Source organism: Rhopilema esculentum, chromosome 3 (assembly GCF_057945365.1).
Source record: "Rhopilema esculentum isolate cy_ngs chromosome 3, ASM5794536v1, whole genome shotgun sequence".
Classification (NCBI taxonomy): domain Eukaryota; kingdom Metazoa; phylum Cnidaria; class Scyphozoa; order Rhizostomeae; family Rhizostomatidae; genus Rhopilema; species Rhopilema esculentum.
This window is the reverse complement of record NC_142817.1, coordinates 5,600,772-5,617,612: the sequence shown is the minus strand read 5'-3', so window position 1 is coordinate 5,617,612 and position 16,841 is coordinate 5,600,772. Positions and strand designations below refer to the sequence as shown.

Genomic DNA, 16,841 nt, shown 5'->3' with positions numbered 1-16,841 from the left:
TTTCAATAGAAGGGGGTTGCTAATAGTAAGGGGTGTTCATGTCGGCCAGTTTTCAATAGAAAGGGGTTGCTAATAGAAGGGGGTGTTCATGTCGACCAGTTTTCAATAGAAGTGGGGTGCTAATAGTAAGGGGTGTTCATGTCGGCCAGTATTCAATAGAAAGGGGTTGCTAATAGAAGGGGGTGTTCATGTCGACCAGTTTTCAATAGAAGTGGGGTGCTAATAGTAAGGGGTGTTCATGTCGGCCAGTTTTCAATAGAAAGGGGTTGCTAATAGAAGGGGGTGTTCATGTCGAACAATTTTCAATAGAAGAGGGGTGCTAATAGAAAGGGGTGTTCATGTCGGCCAGTTTTCAATAGAAGAGAGTTGCTAATAGAAGGGGATGTTCAGGTAGGCTAATTTTCAATAAAATGTCAGTAAACTTCAATGCCAAAGGGGAGCTAATAAAAGGAGTGGATGTTGGTAAATCTTTTAATTAAAAGGCAGTGGAATTATTAGGATGGTGACACTGGTTACTTGATAATGGATAGATTGTTAGAGATAAAGATAGACAAACAGAACAAGAGGAATTATTGACAAGTGAAAATTGCGTGTCCTGGTCATGACAGGTTTGTAAAATTTAATAGAAGGGCGGGTGCTAATAAGCGACAGAGCGGAGGGCAAATTCTTCTGAAGTCAATACAAGGGGGCCCTTCTATTAGAGACACTAGAGTATTTGTGAAGACGCTGCTACGTAATGGTAAGGGATATATCACGGAGATTAGGTTTACTGAGCAAGGTGTTCTTATAATCCAAGAGTCAATTATAAAAAAATATACACATCTTACTGCGCAAAAGGAATCGTAATGTAATATGATACTACGTAATATTACTTACGCTGAAAATTTCAGATTTGGGAAATGAATAGGAAACAAATTTTCTTTACGTTTGGTGAATTTGATGAAAACAAATTTTCTATCACGGTGAGCTTATTTTTAAGCAAGTTTTCATATGTAAAATATCCAAACAAAATAATTTTTTATTCTATACAGGGGAACAAACAACAGACATGAAAAGTAGAAAATTCATTATTAATCAAATTAATGCAACTTGTTATAATGACACAACCCAAAGAATAATATGCACTTAGAAAATCTTCTAAATCATTGAAAGTAAAGTTAATGTAGCCCCCGTCTAGGGAAAACGACTTTCTAAGCAACATACATTAACTGCTATCTTACCGGTTGATATCATACGGAGGATACTGTAGACAACATACCTTGAGCCAGTGGGAGAAGCAGGAAATGAAATGCTTAGCCTCTATCGTGTCGTCAGTCATGAACAGCACATTTCTGTACCGCTTAATCTGAAAATGGAAATCATATATGTTATGTGGAAATACAATCATTACTGTCATCAGCAGTGGGTGTATTTTCAAACAAGTTAAAAACTTCAAGCTATAACAAAAATTCAAGCTATAAGAATAGCTCACCAATCTGCAATATTCTTGTAACGAAGTATTTTCTAAAGACGTAGAGTATGCCACTGAATCAAATGTTGAAGTTGTTTCATCTGAAAAGCAATGATTAAAAAGTGTTGTCACCGTTAGGACAAAAGCTTTAGGACAATGAAAATTGCAAACGATTAATCAATTTGTCGTTACGAAAATCAAACTAGACACCTCTAATCAGAGATAAACAATTATTGAGAATATTGTTAAGAATATATATGAACTTTATCAAATAAAGAAAACCAAAAAAGAGCATTTTTCGTGCATTTATCAACTACAACGTAAAAGTGCATTAATAAAAAATCCTTTTATGTTTGACAATAACTTAAAAGCAGAAATTTAGGTGCATCTTTAGTCTAAAAAGAAAGGAAAGAGGATAGATTGACCAAGCTCTCAAAATAAGTTAAAATATGTTTAGGGATAACTCATATTCATTCTTAAAACAAGTGGTGCTCTCTCCTCGATTAGCCCAACTACTCAGAGAGTCCCTCCTCAAGGAATTCCCCTTCATACAATTTGATATGTAGGCTATTATTTCTCTGTTGTTTTTAGATTTGTGCTTAATTTGTGTTGTGTGTAGTATTGTATTAATGTAACTGATAAATTGTATGCAGTTGAATTTTTAAAATAGGAGACAGAAACTAAAAAATAAGAGTTGTCCTGAAAAGCAAATTCGAAACTTTTTTAATACCTTCCTAATCATGTATTAACATTTCCAATGATACGGATCTAACTAGCCGGAGGTTTTAGCATATTTCTTTTAACTGTCCTTTCTGAATGTTGATGACACCATATCAAAAAAGGTAATGAATTTGAAAATGTAAGGAAACGTAGGTTAAATTTTTGTGGTATTCCAATTGCATACTCATTTGATGAATTACGTAGTCACTCTAACACTGGGATTTTTCTTCTAATAAAATCAGTACCATATCAATTTGTGGTTGACGTCAGTAAAAACTGGCGATGGACAAGAACAAATCTGGGGGATTTCTTCACTTTAATAAGAATTAGGAAGAACTTCTGGAACTAATTCGATGATTTCAGCCAATGAATTGTTTCATTTGATTTGACGGATGGAGGCTCCCTACAAGGACCGAAACTCGTGAACGTTTTCTAAAGCGAGTTGAGACTCTTGGAGGGGAAAAGAGGTTAACATGTTGCAACAGTACCTTTGAGACGAATGGTCAGGTAAGGTTTCGATCTATCTTGCCATGCTGCTGTCCAAGGCGTGATACCTGCAGGAAACCCTGTAGGCGTCCAGGCAACAGATCCTAGCTCAAATCGACTGACGCTTGACTGGAAAATCGCTGTAAACAGTGTAAAACGGAGAAAGGCTAAGAAACTGGCAAAACACATCGCAAATTTCAAGGGAAACGCTAATGTTTATGCAACTGCAAACGTTTAGGGCCTGAAATTACGGCATAATTAATTTGGCATAATCGTTGATATTGTCATAATCTACCGAGAATAAAATTGTCACGGTCGTGGAGCTATCTGAACTTTGATAAGCATCACAACACCAAGTGCTGTATTTTTACTTAACACCACTGTGGATTTGACAAAAAAGTCGAACTATCACATGTGAGCCCATTTGCAAAGAAAATCAATTCGGAAGTGACGTACCAGCATTACTCGTGCTCAGACCTCTAGACGCTCTCCAAGGAACCTTATCCAAGAAAATTCTTTTCACGGCCTCTGTAACGGAGATCCATTCACTTTCGTTTTGTAGCCGCAGTTCACCAATGAAGTCTAGAATACTATCAGACATGACCAAACCATCTGCTGAAATACAAAATACAGAAAAAAATATTACCAACTTGACAGATAAGACATGCAGCGAAGTTACAGAAGTTTAACCACATCTAGCTAGTAAAAGCAAACAAAGAAATCAATTCAAGCGTCCCACTTGAAAAACATGAAGCATAACAAAGACAAATCTGACATTGTCCAAAAAATCAAGCAAGAATTTTAATAAAATCGCTTGAAGATTTCCCTTGACAGTATTACACAGGCACTACATGACAAACTAAAGCAAATAAAGAAAAATGTTTTATTTTGCATTCAGGCTTGTGGACGTTAATTTCCAAAATAATTTAAAAAATCATAAAGGATCCTTTGCATAACAAGTGTTATTCAAAGCCAGCCAACTATTGCTTAGGATATGCAGCTATCTAGCAAAAGAATTTATTCCTGCACCTATAACAGGCTCTCACAAATGTTTAAAGTACTTTCAAAGGTCACTAGCATACCATCAGAAAAGCCCCAGCCATAACCTGCGGCAACTGCAATGAGTAGGGTGCCGGAATCTAGAATTAAAAGCATCAAGTCAAAGTTTATAGAAAGTGGAAACAATACTTCAGTTCAGATTCTTGCAAATAATTAAAGAAGTTTTGTTTACCGATGTATGCGATGAAAGGCAATATACAGGTTTGATGTCGCAGAAATTTACACTAGTGGCCAGGTACCGCGTAAAAGGCGTTCTTGAAAAGTCTCTGAAAACATTAGATGTCTCTGTAATTTTGACATTTTCGACATTTTATGAGGTCATTAGTAATTGTTTTTGTTTGAGTGTCGTAATGAACCGACCGGCAAGGAGAAAGATAAGTAAATTCTGATTCAGTGCCTATCGCGCGCAGTTGTTGTTAAGGCTATGTACATACAACCATAGAATTTTATCACCAAAATTTAAAAAAACATTTTACTCGCATCATTTGTTGAAAACTAATTATATATATATATATGAAATAATGAATTAGAAAATCTTTTTTGTCCACAGTGTGCATCATTCAAACAAAATGTATACAAATACAGTAAAGATTACTGTATAGCAAATGTTTCTGATGGAAACCTTGCCTACACTTATCACAATCTCAAAGCATACTCGTCACCCAGTTACGCGACAAAGTGCCTTCAGGACCTAAGACTAGAAGGTTAAGACTTAAAAAACAGACTGACATATGACAGCAGATGCTAACAAGAGCAATAGTTTCAATTCTATCACCATAACATTTGAGCTAAACATCCTCTTGTTTCTAAATAAACAAAACAAAATTTTCTTTATAAATACTAGGAAAATAAAACTAAGTTATATACCATGTATGGTTTCTCCACCCACCCACAAAACAACGATGTTTGCCTTTGCAATTATCATCGGAAAGGTTATATCAGAACAGACACCTTCCTGTTGAGAGTCGCTGATACTAGGAGCAGAAGGGTGTTAAGGGCATTGGAGGTTCCCTACCCTTTATGTAGAGAAGAGTCATGTTTTGTCGTATACCTTGTTTTGTTGAAACTTGGGGGTATCCCCCTTTGGTCACTACCATAAGATAAGCATTCGTAATATGAATAGGTCAGGTGTGCATGTTTAGTTTCACTTTAGGACAAATAATCCTGTCATCTTAAGGGGCGGGAGTGCACTTTTAAATATACCAATATGGGAACAACCAATAACAAAGTTTGTTAATGTCTAATTTCTACTACTTATGGATGGCTCGGAAATTTTCACCCCACGTATGACTTGTTGTCTTGCGTTTCCTTGGATAGCTATTTGCTTTCTGAAAGAAAACAAAATAGAGCGAAAAAGACCCTATCTTGCTTGATTATTTAATTTTGTTCTCTTGGCTGACAAAAGACTGTAGTTGAGTAACATATGAAAAGTTATTAGAATGCTACGCATTGCCCAAAACGCAGCAGCAAGAGATATCGAATTCTCTTCATTAAAAGATAACGTTCAGTTCAAATATGAGCAAGCAGCTATTTTGAAAAGCAAAAACAGAAGACAAGTCGAGGAGTAATATATCATGGCAAAATATGGTGCCCCTCCCCCAAAACAAAAACACCGTTAAGTTCATGCTTCATAGCCCGTTCCGCATAAAACTGCTTTCTAGCATGCCCTCAATTTTTGGATAAACCCATTTTGGAAAAAGACTTAAATGCTAGTCCCCATCTATAACGCAAATATCTAAGCGATAATTACTGCCCAACAACGAAGAAATAATTTGTTATTTGCTAAAACGTCCTTGTACGTATAACATATCACGAGGTCGTGCCATCGTGAATACTTCGATTTGTTGTTTCACATATATACTACAATTATATACAATTATATTCTTGGCCTAATTGGAAGTTATGCTTGAACCGTAACATAAATTATTCCCAGCGTCATGAGATAAACCTTGGGTCAACCCATTAATGCATGCCACCTAACGCATCCTTGGCCATTTAGCAATCTAAAATTTAAAAGCTAGGTCCACTGAAAATGCTTCACTAAAATATCCATAGCTAGATGATACAGTTGACTTATGACAATCCATAAATATTAACATGGACGTTCTATATTCTGATTAAATAATGTAAATAATCTGATCTTACTTAAATTATATTTAATTTGTTTAAAGTCACTGTCTCATTGAACTTTGAGCATACTCGCCTGGGCAGGTTTTTCTATACAATATCAATAGGTCTTGGTCTAGGAGCCTTAAATCTTGATGATTGGTCACCAAGGGAAGCGGTGGAAATTACAATAGGTATACGAGCCATTGACTCCTCGTGCTTGGAATTACAAAAAGGCATCGTTTCGTTTGGAAACACCAAGGAGACTACTGTGTTCCGAGTTTGCGTGAAGTCGCAATATCGCGGTACCTGCACATCGAGACACAGCACCCCCCGTGCATTTCGGAAACGATACCCTTGTTTCCAGAAATATGAAACGAGGACATGTTGCACAACCACTGCTGACTGAACAATCACTTAGATACATTAGGGTGACGTCACAAACTTTCATAAATTCTAATGCTTGTTCAAAAGCTGCCACAAAGGTTAGGAGCTCGCTTCTGCACTGTTCAACAGGATAATAAATACTGTGTCCACAAAAAATAGAATAATATAGTACATTACATATCAACGGTTTAACAAGTTTATCACCTAAGATCTAATAAGGTAAAAATGAACTTAAATGAGTTGTGTTTTATATGTCGGGTTTATGTGTCTAGTGTTTGACGTCATTGAGTTAAAAAATAAACAAATCAAGATATTGTAATCAATTAGGCAGAATCAATCAACGTGAAAAGGATATGATTAGTGCTATAGATCCACAATAACAGTACTTTTGCTGGCAAGTTTGATGCAAGCGGTATTTGAAATTTTGAAAATAAAAATTTTTTTTTACTCGAAACAACCTAAAAAGCCTCAAGATACGTTTTGAACGCCATTTCGGGTCATTTGGTGAAATTTATGCTGATATTTTGAAAATAAGGAGTTGGTGATTTTTGAAAAAATTCATGACCCCGGACATGCAAAAAAGTTGAAAAATCTTGAAATTTTTCAAAAATTTTTTTTTACTCGAAACAACCTAAAAAGCCTCAAGATACGTTCTGAATGCCATTTTGGGTCGTTTCGGTGAAATTTATGCTGATTTTTTGAAAATAAGGACTTTGTGATTTTTGAAAAAAATCATGAGCCCGGACCTGCAAAAAAGTTGAAAAATCTTGAAATTTTTCAAAAATTTTTTTTTACTCGAAACAACCTAAAAAGCCTCAAGATACGTTCTGAATGCCATTTCGGGTTGTTTCGGTGAAATCTATGCCGATTTTTTGAAAAGAAGGAGTTGGTGATTTTTGAAAAATTCATGATCCCGGACCTGCAAAAAAGTTGAAAAACCTTGAAATTTTTCAAAAATTTTTTTTTACTCGAAACAACCTAAAATGCCTCAAGATACGTTCTGAACGCCATTTCGGGTCGTTTCGGTGAAATTTATGCTGATTTTTTGAAAATAAGGAGTTGGTGATTTTTGAAAAATTTCATGACCCCGGACCTGCAAAAAAGTTGAAAAATCTTGAAATTTTTCAAAAAATTTTTTTTACTCGAAACAACCTAAAATGCCTCAAGATACGTTCTGAACGCCGTTTCGGGTCTTTTCGGTGAAATTTATGATGATTTTAGGGAAATAAGGACTTTGTGATTTTTGAAAAAAGTCATGACCCCAGACCTGCAAAAAAGTTGAAAAAACTTGAAATTTTTCAAAAATTTTTTTTTACTCGAAACAACCTAAAAAGCCTCAAGATACGTTCTGAACGCCATTTCGCGTCGTTTCAGTGAAATTTATGCTGATTTTTTGAAAATAAGGACTTTGTGATTTTTGAAAAAAATCATGACCCCGAACCTGCAAAAAAGTTGAAAAACCTTGAAATTTTTCAAAAATTTTTTTTTACTCTAAACAACCTAAAATGCCTCAAGATACGTTCTGAACGTCATTTCGGTTCGTTTCGGTGAAATTTATGCCGATTTTTTAAAATAAGGAGTTGGTGATTTTTGAAAAAATTCATGACCCTGGACTTGCAAAAAAGTTGAAAAATCCTGAAATTTTTCAAAAATTTTTTTTTACTCGAAACAACCTAAAATGCCTCAAGATACGTTCTGAACGCCATTTTGGGTCGTTTCGGTGAAATTTATGCTGATTTTTTAAAATAAGGAGTTGGTGATTTTAAAAAAAATTCATGATCCCGGACCTGCAAAAAAGTTGAAAAATCTTGAAATTTTTCAAAAAATTTTTTTTACTCGAAACAACCTAAAATGCCTCAAGATACGTTCTGAACGCCGTTTCGGGTCTTTTCGGTGAAATTTATGATGATTTTAGGGAAATAAGGACTTTGTGATTTTTGAAAAAAGTCATGACCCCAGACCTGCAAAAAAGTTGAAAAAACTTGAAATTTTTCAAAAATTTTTTTTTACTCGAAACAACCTAAAAAGCCTCAAGATACGTTCTGAACGCCATTTCGCGTCGTTTCAGTGAAATTTATGCTGATTTTTTGAAAATAAGGACTTTGTGATTTTTGAAAAAAATCATGACCCCGAACCTGCAAAAAAGTTGAAAAACCTTGAAATTTTTCAAAAATTTTTTTTTACTCTAAACAACCTAAAATGCCTCAAGATACGTTCTGAACGTCATTTCGGTTCGTTTCGGTGAAATTTATGCCGATTTTTTAAAATAAGGAGTTGGTGATTTTTGAAAAAATTCATGACCCTGGACTTGCAAAAAAGTTGAAAAATCCTGAAATTTTTCAAAAATTTTTTTTTACTCGAAACAACCTAAAATGCCTCAAGATACGTTCTGAACGCCATTTTGGGTCGTTTCGGTGAAATTTATGCTGATTTTTTAAAATAAGGAGTTGGTGATTTTAAAAAAAATTCATGATCCCGGACCTGCAAAAAAGTTGAAAAATCCTGAAATTTTTCAAAAAAATTTTTTTACTCAAAACAACCTAAAAAGCCGCAAGATACGTTCTAAACGCCATTTCGGGTCGTTTCGGTGAAATCTATGCCGATTTTTTGAAAAGAAGGAGTTGGTGATTTTTGAAAAATTCATGATCCCGGACCTGCAAAAAAGTTGAAAAACCTTGAAATTTTTCAAAAATTTTTTTTTACTCGAAACAACCTAAAATGCCTCAAGATACGTTCTGAACGCCATTTCGGGTCGTTTCGGTGAAATTTATGCTGATTTTTTGAAAATAAGGAGTTGGTGATTTTTGAAAAATTTCATGACCCCGGACCTGCAAAAAAGTTGAAAAATCTTGAAATTTTTCAAAAAATTTTTTTTACTCGAAACAACCTAAAAAGCCTCAAGATACGTTCTGAATGCCATTTCGGGTTGTTTCGGTGAAATCTATGCCGATTTTTTTAAAAGAAGGAGTTGGTGATTTTTGAAAAATTCATGATCCCGGACCTGCAAAAAAGTTGAAAAACCTTGAAATTTTTCAAAAATTTTTTTTTACTCGAAACAACCTAAAATGCCTCAAGATACGTTCTGAACGCCATTTCGGGTCGTTTCGGTGAAATTTATGCTGATTTTTTGAAAATAAGGAGTTGGTGATTTTTGAAAAATTTCATGACCCCGGACCTGCAAAAAAGTTGAAAAATCTTGAAATTTTTCAAAAAATTTTTTTTACTCGAAACAACCTAAAATGCCTCAAGATACGTTCTGAACGCCGTTTCGGGTCTTTTCGGTGAAATTTATGATGATTTTAGGGAAATAAGGACTTTGTGATTTTTGAAAAAAGTCATGACCCCAGACCTGCAAAAAAGTTGAAAAAACTTGAAATTTTTCAAAAAATTTTTTTTACTCGAAACAACCTAAAATGCCTCAAGATACGTTCTGAACGCCATTTTGGGTCGTTTCGGTGAAATTTATGCTGATTTTTTAAAATAAGGAGTTGGTGATTTTAAAAAAAATTCATGATCCCGGACCTGCAAAAAAGTTGAAAAATCCTGAAATTTTTCAAAAAAATTTTTTTACTCAAAACAACCTAAAAAGCCGCAAGATACGTTCTAAACGCCATTTCGGGTTGTTTCGGTGAAATCTATGCCGATTTTTTGAAAAGAAGGAGTTGGTGATTTTTGAAAAATTCATGATCCCGGACCTGCAAAAAAGTTGAAAAACCTTGAAATTTTTCAAAAATTTTTTTTTACTCGAAACAACCTAAAATGCCTCAAGATACGTTCTGAACGCCATTTCGGGTCGTTTCGGTGAAATTTATGCTGATTTTTTGAAAATAAGGAGTTGGTGATTTTTGAAAAATTTCATGACCCCGGACCTGCAAAAAAGTTGAAAAATCTTGAAATTTTTCAAAAAATTTTTTTTACTCGAAACAACCTAAAATGCCTCAAGATACGTTCTGAACGCCGTTTCGAGTCTTTTCGGTGAAATTTATGCTGATTTTTTAAAATAAGGAGTTGGTGATTTTTGAAAAATTTCATGACCCCGGACCTGCAAAAAAGTTGAAAAATCTTGAAATTTTTCAAAAAATTTTTTTTACTCGAAACAACCTAAAATGCCTCAAGATACGTTCTGAACGCCGTTTCGGGTCTTTTCGGTGAAATTTATGATGATTTTAGGGAAATAAGGACTTTGTGATTTTTGAAAAAAGTCATGACCCCAGACCTGCAAAAAAGTTGAAAAAACTTGAAATTTTTCAAAAATTTTTTTTTACTCGAAACAACCTAAAATGCCTCAAGATACGTTCTGAACGCCATTTTGGGTCGTTTCGGTGAAATTTATGCTGATTTTTTAAAATAAGGAGTTGGTGATTTTAAAAAAAATTCATGATCCCGGACCTGCAAAAAAGTTGAAAAATCCTGAAATTTTTCAAAAAAATTTTTTTACTCAAAACAACCTAAAAAGCCGCAAGATACGTTCTAAACGCCATTTCGGGTTGTTTCGGTGAAATCTATGCCGATTTTTTGAAAAGAAGGAGTTGGTGATTTTTGAAAAATTCATGATCCCGGACCTGCAAAAAAGTTGAAAAACCTTGAAATTTTTCAAAAATTTTTTTTTACTCGAAACAACCTAAAATGCCTCAAGATACGTTCTGAACGCCATTTCGGGTCGTTTCGGTGAAATTTATGCTGATTTTTTGAAAATAAGGAGTTGGTGATTTTTGAAAAATTTCATGACCCCGGACCTGCAAAAAAGTTGAAAAATCTTGAAATTTTTCAAAAAATTTTTTTTACTCGAAACAACCTAAAATGCCTCAAGATACGTTCTGAACGCCGTTTCGAGTCTTTTCGGTGAAATTTATGATGATTTTAGGAAAATAAGGACTTTGTGATTTTTGAAAAAAGTCATCACCCCAGACCTGCAAAAAAGTTGAAAAACCTTGAAATTTTTCAAAAATTTTTTTTTACTCGAAACAACCTAAAATGCCTCAAGATACGTTCTGAACGCCATTTCGGTTCGTTTCGGTGAAATTTATGCCGATTTTTTAAAATAAGGAGTTGGTGATTTTTGAAAAAATTCATGACCCTGGACTTGCAAAAAAGTTGAAAAATCCTGAAATTTTTAAAAAATTTTTTTTTACTCGAAACAACCTAAAATGCCTCAAGATACGTTCTGAACGCCATTTTGGGTCGTTTCGGTGAAATTTATGCTGATTTTTTAAAATAAGGAGTTGGTGATTTTAAAAAAAATTCATGATCCCGGACCTGCAAAAAAGTTGAAAAATCCTGAAATTTTTCAAAAAAAATTTTTTACTCAAAACAACCTAAAAAGCCGCAAGATACGTTCTAAACGCCCTTTCGGGTTGTTTCGGTGAAATCTATGCCGATTTTTTGAAAAGAAGGAGTTGGTGATTTTTGAAAAATTCATGATCCCGGACCTGCAAAAAAGTTGAAAAACCTTGAAATTTTTCAAAAATTTTTTTTTACTCGAAACAACCTAAAATGCCTCAAGATACGTTCTGAACGCCATTTCGGGTCGTTTCGGTGAAATTTATGCTGATTTTTTGAAAATAAGGAGTTGGTGATTTTTGAAAAATTTCATGACCCCGGACCTGCAAAAAAGTTGAAAAATCTTGAAATTTTTCAAAAAATTTTTTTTACTCGAAACAACCTAAAATGCCTCAAGATACGTTCTGAACGCCGTTTCGAGTCTTTTCGGTGAAATTTATGATGATTTTAGGAAAATAAGGACTTTGTGATTTTTGAAAAAAGTCATCACCCCAGACCTGCAAAAAAGTTGAAAAAACTTGAAATTTTTCAAAAATTTTTTTTTACTCGAAACAACCTAAAAAGCCTCAAGATACGTTCTGAACGCCATTTCGGGTCGTTTCAGTGAAATTTATGCTGATTTTTTGAAAATAAGGACTTTGTGATTTTTGAAAAAAATCATGACCCCGGACCTGCAAAAAAGTTGAAAAACCTTGAAATTTTTCAAAAATTTTTTTTTACTCGAAACAACCTAAAATGCCTCAAGATACGTTCTGAACGCCATTTCGGTTCGTTTCGGTGAAATTTATGCCGATTTTTTAAAATAAGGAGTTGGTGATTTTTGAAAAAATTCATGACCCTGGACTTGCAAAAAAGTTGAAAAATCCTGAAATTTTTCAAAAATTTTTTTTTACTCGAAACAACCTAAAATGCCTCAAGATACGTTCTGAACGCCATTTTGGGTCGTTTCGGTGAAATTTATGCTGATTTTTTAAAATAAGGAGTTGGTGATTTTTGAAAAAATTCATGACCCTGGACTTGCAAAAAAGTTGAAAAATCCTGAAATTTTTCAAAAAAATTTTTTTACTCAAAACAACCTAAAAAGCCGCAAGATACGTTCTAAACGCCATTTCGGGTCGTTTCGGGGAAATTTATGATGATTTTAGGAAAATAAGGACTTTGTGATTTTTGAAAAAAGTCATCACCCCAGACCTGCAAAAAAGTTGAAAAAACTTGAAATTTTTCAAAAATTTTTTTTTACTCGAAACAACCTAAAAAGCCTCAAGATACGTTCTGAACGCCATTTCGGGTCGTTTCAGTGAAATTTATGCTGATTTTTTAAAAATAAGGACTTTGTGATTTTTGAAAAAAATCATGACCCCGGACCTGCAAAAAAGTTGAAAAACCTTGAAATTTTTCAAAAATTTTTTTTTACTCGAAACAACCTAAAATGCCTCAAGATACGTTCTGAACGCCATTTCGGTTCGTTTCGGTGAAATTTATGCCGATTTTTTAAAATAAGGAGTTGGTGATTTTTGAAAAAATTCATGACCCTGGACTTGCAAAAAAGTTGAAAAATCCTGAAATTTTTCAAAAATTTTTTTTTACTCGAAACAACCTAAAATGCCTCAAGATACGTTCTGAACGCCATTTTGGGTCGTTTCGGTGAAATTTATGCTGATTTTTTAAAATAAGGAGTTGGTGATTTTAAAAAAAATTCATGATCCCGGACCTGCAAAAAAGTTGAAAAATCCTGAAATTTTTCAAAAAAATTTTTTTACTCAAAACAACCTAAAAAGCCGCAAGATACGTTATAAACGCCATTTCGGGTCGTTTCGGGGAAATTTATGCTGATTTTTTGAAAATAAGGACTTTGTGATTTTTGAAAAAAATCATGACCCCGGACCTGCAAAAAAGTTGAAAAATCTTGAAATTTTTCAGAAAAATTTTTTTACTAAAAAAAACCTAAAAAGCCGCAAGATATGTTCTGAACGCCATTTCGGGTCGTTTCAGTGAAATTTAAGCTCATTTTTTGAAAATAAGGACTTTGTGATTTTTGAAAAAAATCATGACCCCGGACCTGCAAAAAAGTTGAAAAACCTTGAAATTTTTCAAAAATTTTTTTTTACTCGAAAGAACCTAAAATGCCTCAAGATACGTTCTGAACGCCATTTCGGTTCGTTTTGGTGAAATTTATGCTGATTTTTTAAAATAAGGAGTTGGTGATTTTTGAAAAAATTCATGACCCCGGACTTGCAAAAAAGTTGAAAAATCCTGAAATTTTTCAAAAATTTTTTTTTACTCGAAACAACCTAAAATGCCTCAAGATACGTTCTGAACGCCATTTTGGGTCGTTTCGGTGAAATTTATGCTGATTTTTTAAAATAAGGAGTTGGTGATTTTTGAAAAAATTCATGATCCCGGACCTGCAAAAAAGTTGAAAAATCCTGAAATTTTTCAAAAAAATTTTTTTACTCAAAACAACCTAAAAAGCCGCAAGATACGTTCTGAACGCCATTTCAGGTCGTTTCGGTGAAATTTATGCTGATCTTTTGAAAATAAGGACTTTGTGATTTTTGAAAAAAATCATGACCCCGGACCTGCAAAAAAGTTGAAAAATCTTGAAATTTTTCAAAAATCTTTTCTTACTCGAAACAACCTAAAATGCCTCAAGATACGTTCTGAACGCCATTTCGGGTCTTTTCGGTGAAATTTATGATGATTTTAGGAAAATAAGGACTTTGTGATTTTTGAAAAAATTCATGACCCCTAACCTGCAAAAAAGTTGAAAAACCTTGAAATTTTTGAAAAATTTTTTTTTACTCGAAACAACCTAAAATGCTTCAAGATACGTTCTGAACGCCATTTCGGGTCGTTTCGGTGAAATTTATGCTGATTTTTTGAAAATAGGGAGTTGGTGATTTTTGAAAAAACTCATGACCCCGGACCTGCAAAAAAATTTAAAAACCTTGAAACTTTTCAAAAATTTTTTTTTACTCGAAACAACCTAAAATGCCTCAAGATACGTTCTGAACGCCATTTCGGGTCGTTTCGGTGAAATTTATGCTGATTTTTTAAAATAAGGAGATGGTGATTTTTGAAAAAAATCATGACCCCGGACCTGCAAAAAAGTTGAAAAACCTTGAAATTTTTCAAAAATTTTTTTTTACTCGAAAGAACCTAAAATGCCTCAAGATACGTTCTGAACACCATTTCGGTTCGTTTCGGTGAAATTTATGCTGATTTTTCAAAATAAGGAGTTGGTGATTTTTGAAAAAATTCATGACCCCGGACTTGCAAAAAAGTTGAAAAATCCTGAAATTTTTCAAAAATTTTTTTTTACTCAAAACAACCTAAAATGCCTCAAGATACGTTCTGAACGCCATTTTGGGTCGTTTCGGTGAAATTTATGCTGATTTTTTAAAATAAGGAGTTGGTGATTTTTGAAAAAATTCATGATCCCGGACCTGCAAAAAAGTTGAAAAATCCTGAAATTTTTCAAAAAAATTTTTTTACTCAAAACAACCTAAAAAGCCGCAAGATACGTTCTGAACGCCATTTCAGGTCGTTTCGGTGAAATTTATGCTGATCTTTTGAAAATAAGGACTTTGTGATTTTTGAAAAAAATCATGACCCCGGACCTGCAAAAAAGTTGAAAAATCTTGAAATTTTTCAAAAATCTTTTCTTACTCGAAACAACCTAAAATGCCTCAAGATACGTTCTGAACGCCATTTCGGGTCTTTTCGGGGAAATTTATGCTGATTTTTTGAAAATAAGGACTTTGTGATTTTTGAAAAAAATCATGACCCCAGACCTGCAAAAAAATTGAAAAATCTTGAAATTTTTAAAAAAAATTTTTTTACTAAAAAAAACCTAAAAAGCCGCAAGATATGTTCTGAACGCCATTTCGGGTCGTTTCAGTGAAATTTATGCTCATTTTTTGAAAATAAGGACTTTGTGATTTTTGAAAAAAATCATGACCCCGGACCTGCAAAAAAGTTGAAAAACCTTGAAATTTTTCAAAAATTTTTTTTTACTCGAAAGAACCTAAAATGCCTCAAGATACGTTCTGAACGCCATTTCGGTTCGTTTTGGTGAAATTTATGCTGATTTTTTAAAATAAGGAGTTGGTGATTTTTGAAAAAATTCATGACCCCGGACTTGCAAAAAAGTTGAAAAATCCTGAAATTTTTCAAAAATTTTTTTTTACTCGAAACAACCTAAAATGCCTCAAGATACGTTCTGAACGCCATTTTGGGTCGTTTCGGTGAAATTTATGCTGATTTTTTAAAATAAGGAGTTGGTCATTTTTGAAAAAATTCATGATCCCGGACCTGCAAAAAAGTTGAAAAATCCTGAAATTTTTCAAAAAAATTTTTTTACTCAAAACAACCTAAAAAGCCGCAAGATACGTTCTGAACGCCATTTCAGGTCGTTTCGGTGAAATTTATGATGATTTTAGGAAAATAAGGACTTTGTGATTTTTGAAAAAATTCATGACCCCGGACCTGCAAAAAAGTTGAAAAATCTTGAAATTTTTCAAAAATCTTTTCTTACTCGAAACAACCTAAAATGCCTCAAGATACGTTCTGAACGCCATTTCGGGTCTTTTCGGTGAAATTTATGCTGATTTTTTGAAAATAGGGAGTTGGTGATTTTTGAAAAAATTCATGACCCCGGACCTGCAAAAAAATTTAAAAACCTTGAAACTTTTCAAAAATTTTTTTTTACTCGAAACAACCTAAAATGCCTCAAGATACGTTCTGAACGCCATTTCGGTTCGTTTCGGTGAAATTTATGCTGATTTTTTAAAATAAGGAGTTGGTGATTTTTGAAAAAATTCATGACCCCGGACTTGCAAAAAAGTTGAAAAATCCTGAAATTTTTCAAAAATTTTTTTTTACTCAAAACAACCTAAAATGCCTCAAGATACGTTCTGAACGCCATTTTGGGTCGTTTCGGTGAAATTTATGCTGATTTTTTAAAATAAGGAGTTGGTGATTTTTGAAAAAATTCATGATCCCGGACCTGCAAAAAAGTTGAAAAATCCTGAAATTTTTCAAAAAATTTTTTTTACTCAAAACAACCTAAAAAGCCGCAAGATACGTTCTGAACGCCATTTCAGGTCGTTTCGGTGAAATTTATGCTGATCTTTTGAAAATAAGGACTTTGTGATTTTTGAAAAAAATCATGACCCCGGACCTGCAAAAAAGTTGAAAAATCTTGAAATTTTTCAAAAATCTTTTCTTACTCGAAACAACCTAAAATGCCTCAAGATACGTTCTGAACGCCATTTCGGGTCTTTTCGGTGAAATTTATGATGATTTTAGGAAAATAAGGACTTTGTGATTTTTGAAAAAATTCATGACCCCT

At 33.6% G+C, this 16,841-nt stretch overlaps 1 protein-coding gene across 3 annotated transcripts in view; it reads right to left on the bottom strand.

Annotated features, from left to right (window-relative positions):
* LOC135690462 (cortactin-binding protein 2) overlaps positions 1-16,841 on the bottom strand; it is a 96,589-nt gene that overhangs the window by 9,527 nt on the left and 70,221 nt on the right. The window contains exons 2-6 of one of the 3 annotated variants that reach the window (XM_089112118.1): positions 3,739-3,795; positions 3,113-3,271; positions 2,659-2,796; positions 1,472-1,551; positions 1,259-1,345 (exon numbers count right to left, since the gene is read on the bottom strand). In XM_089112118.1, coding sequence (XP_088968244.1) covers positions 1,259-1,345; positions 1,472-1,551; positions 2,659-2,796; positions 3,113-3,257 — 450 coding nt within the window. In that variant the 5' untranslated portion in view covers positions 3,258-3,271; positions 3,739-3,795. Of the gene's footprint in view, positions 1-1,258; positions 1,346-1,471; positions 1,552-2,658; positions 2,797-3,112; positions 3,395-3,738; positions 3,796-16,841 lie in introns of those variants that run through there. The other 2 variants (XM_089112123.1, XM_089112122.1) reach the window with 2 other exon arrangements.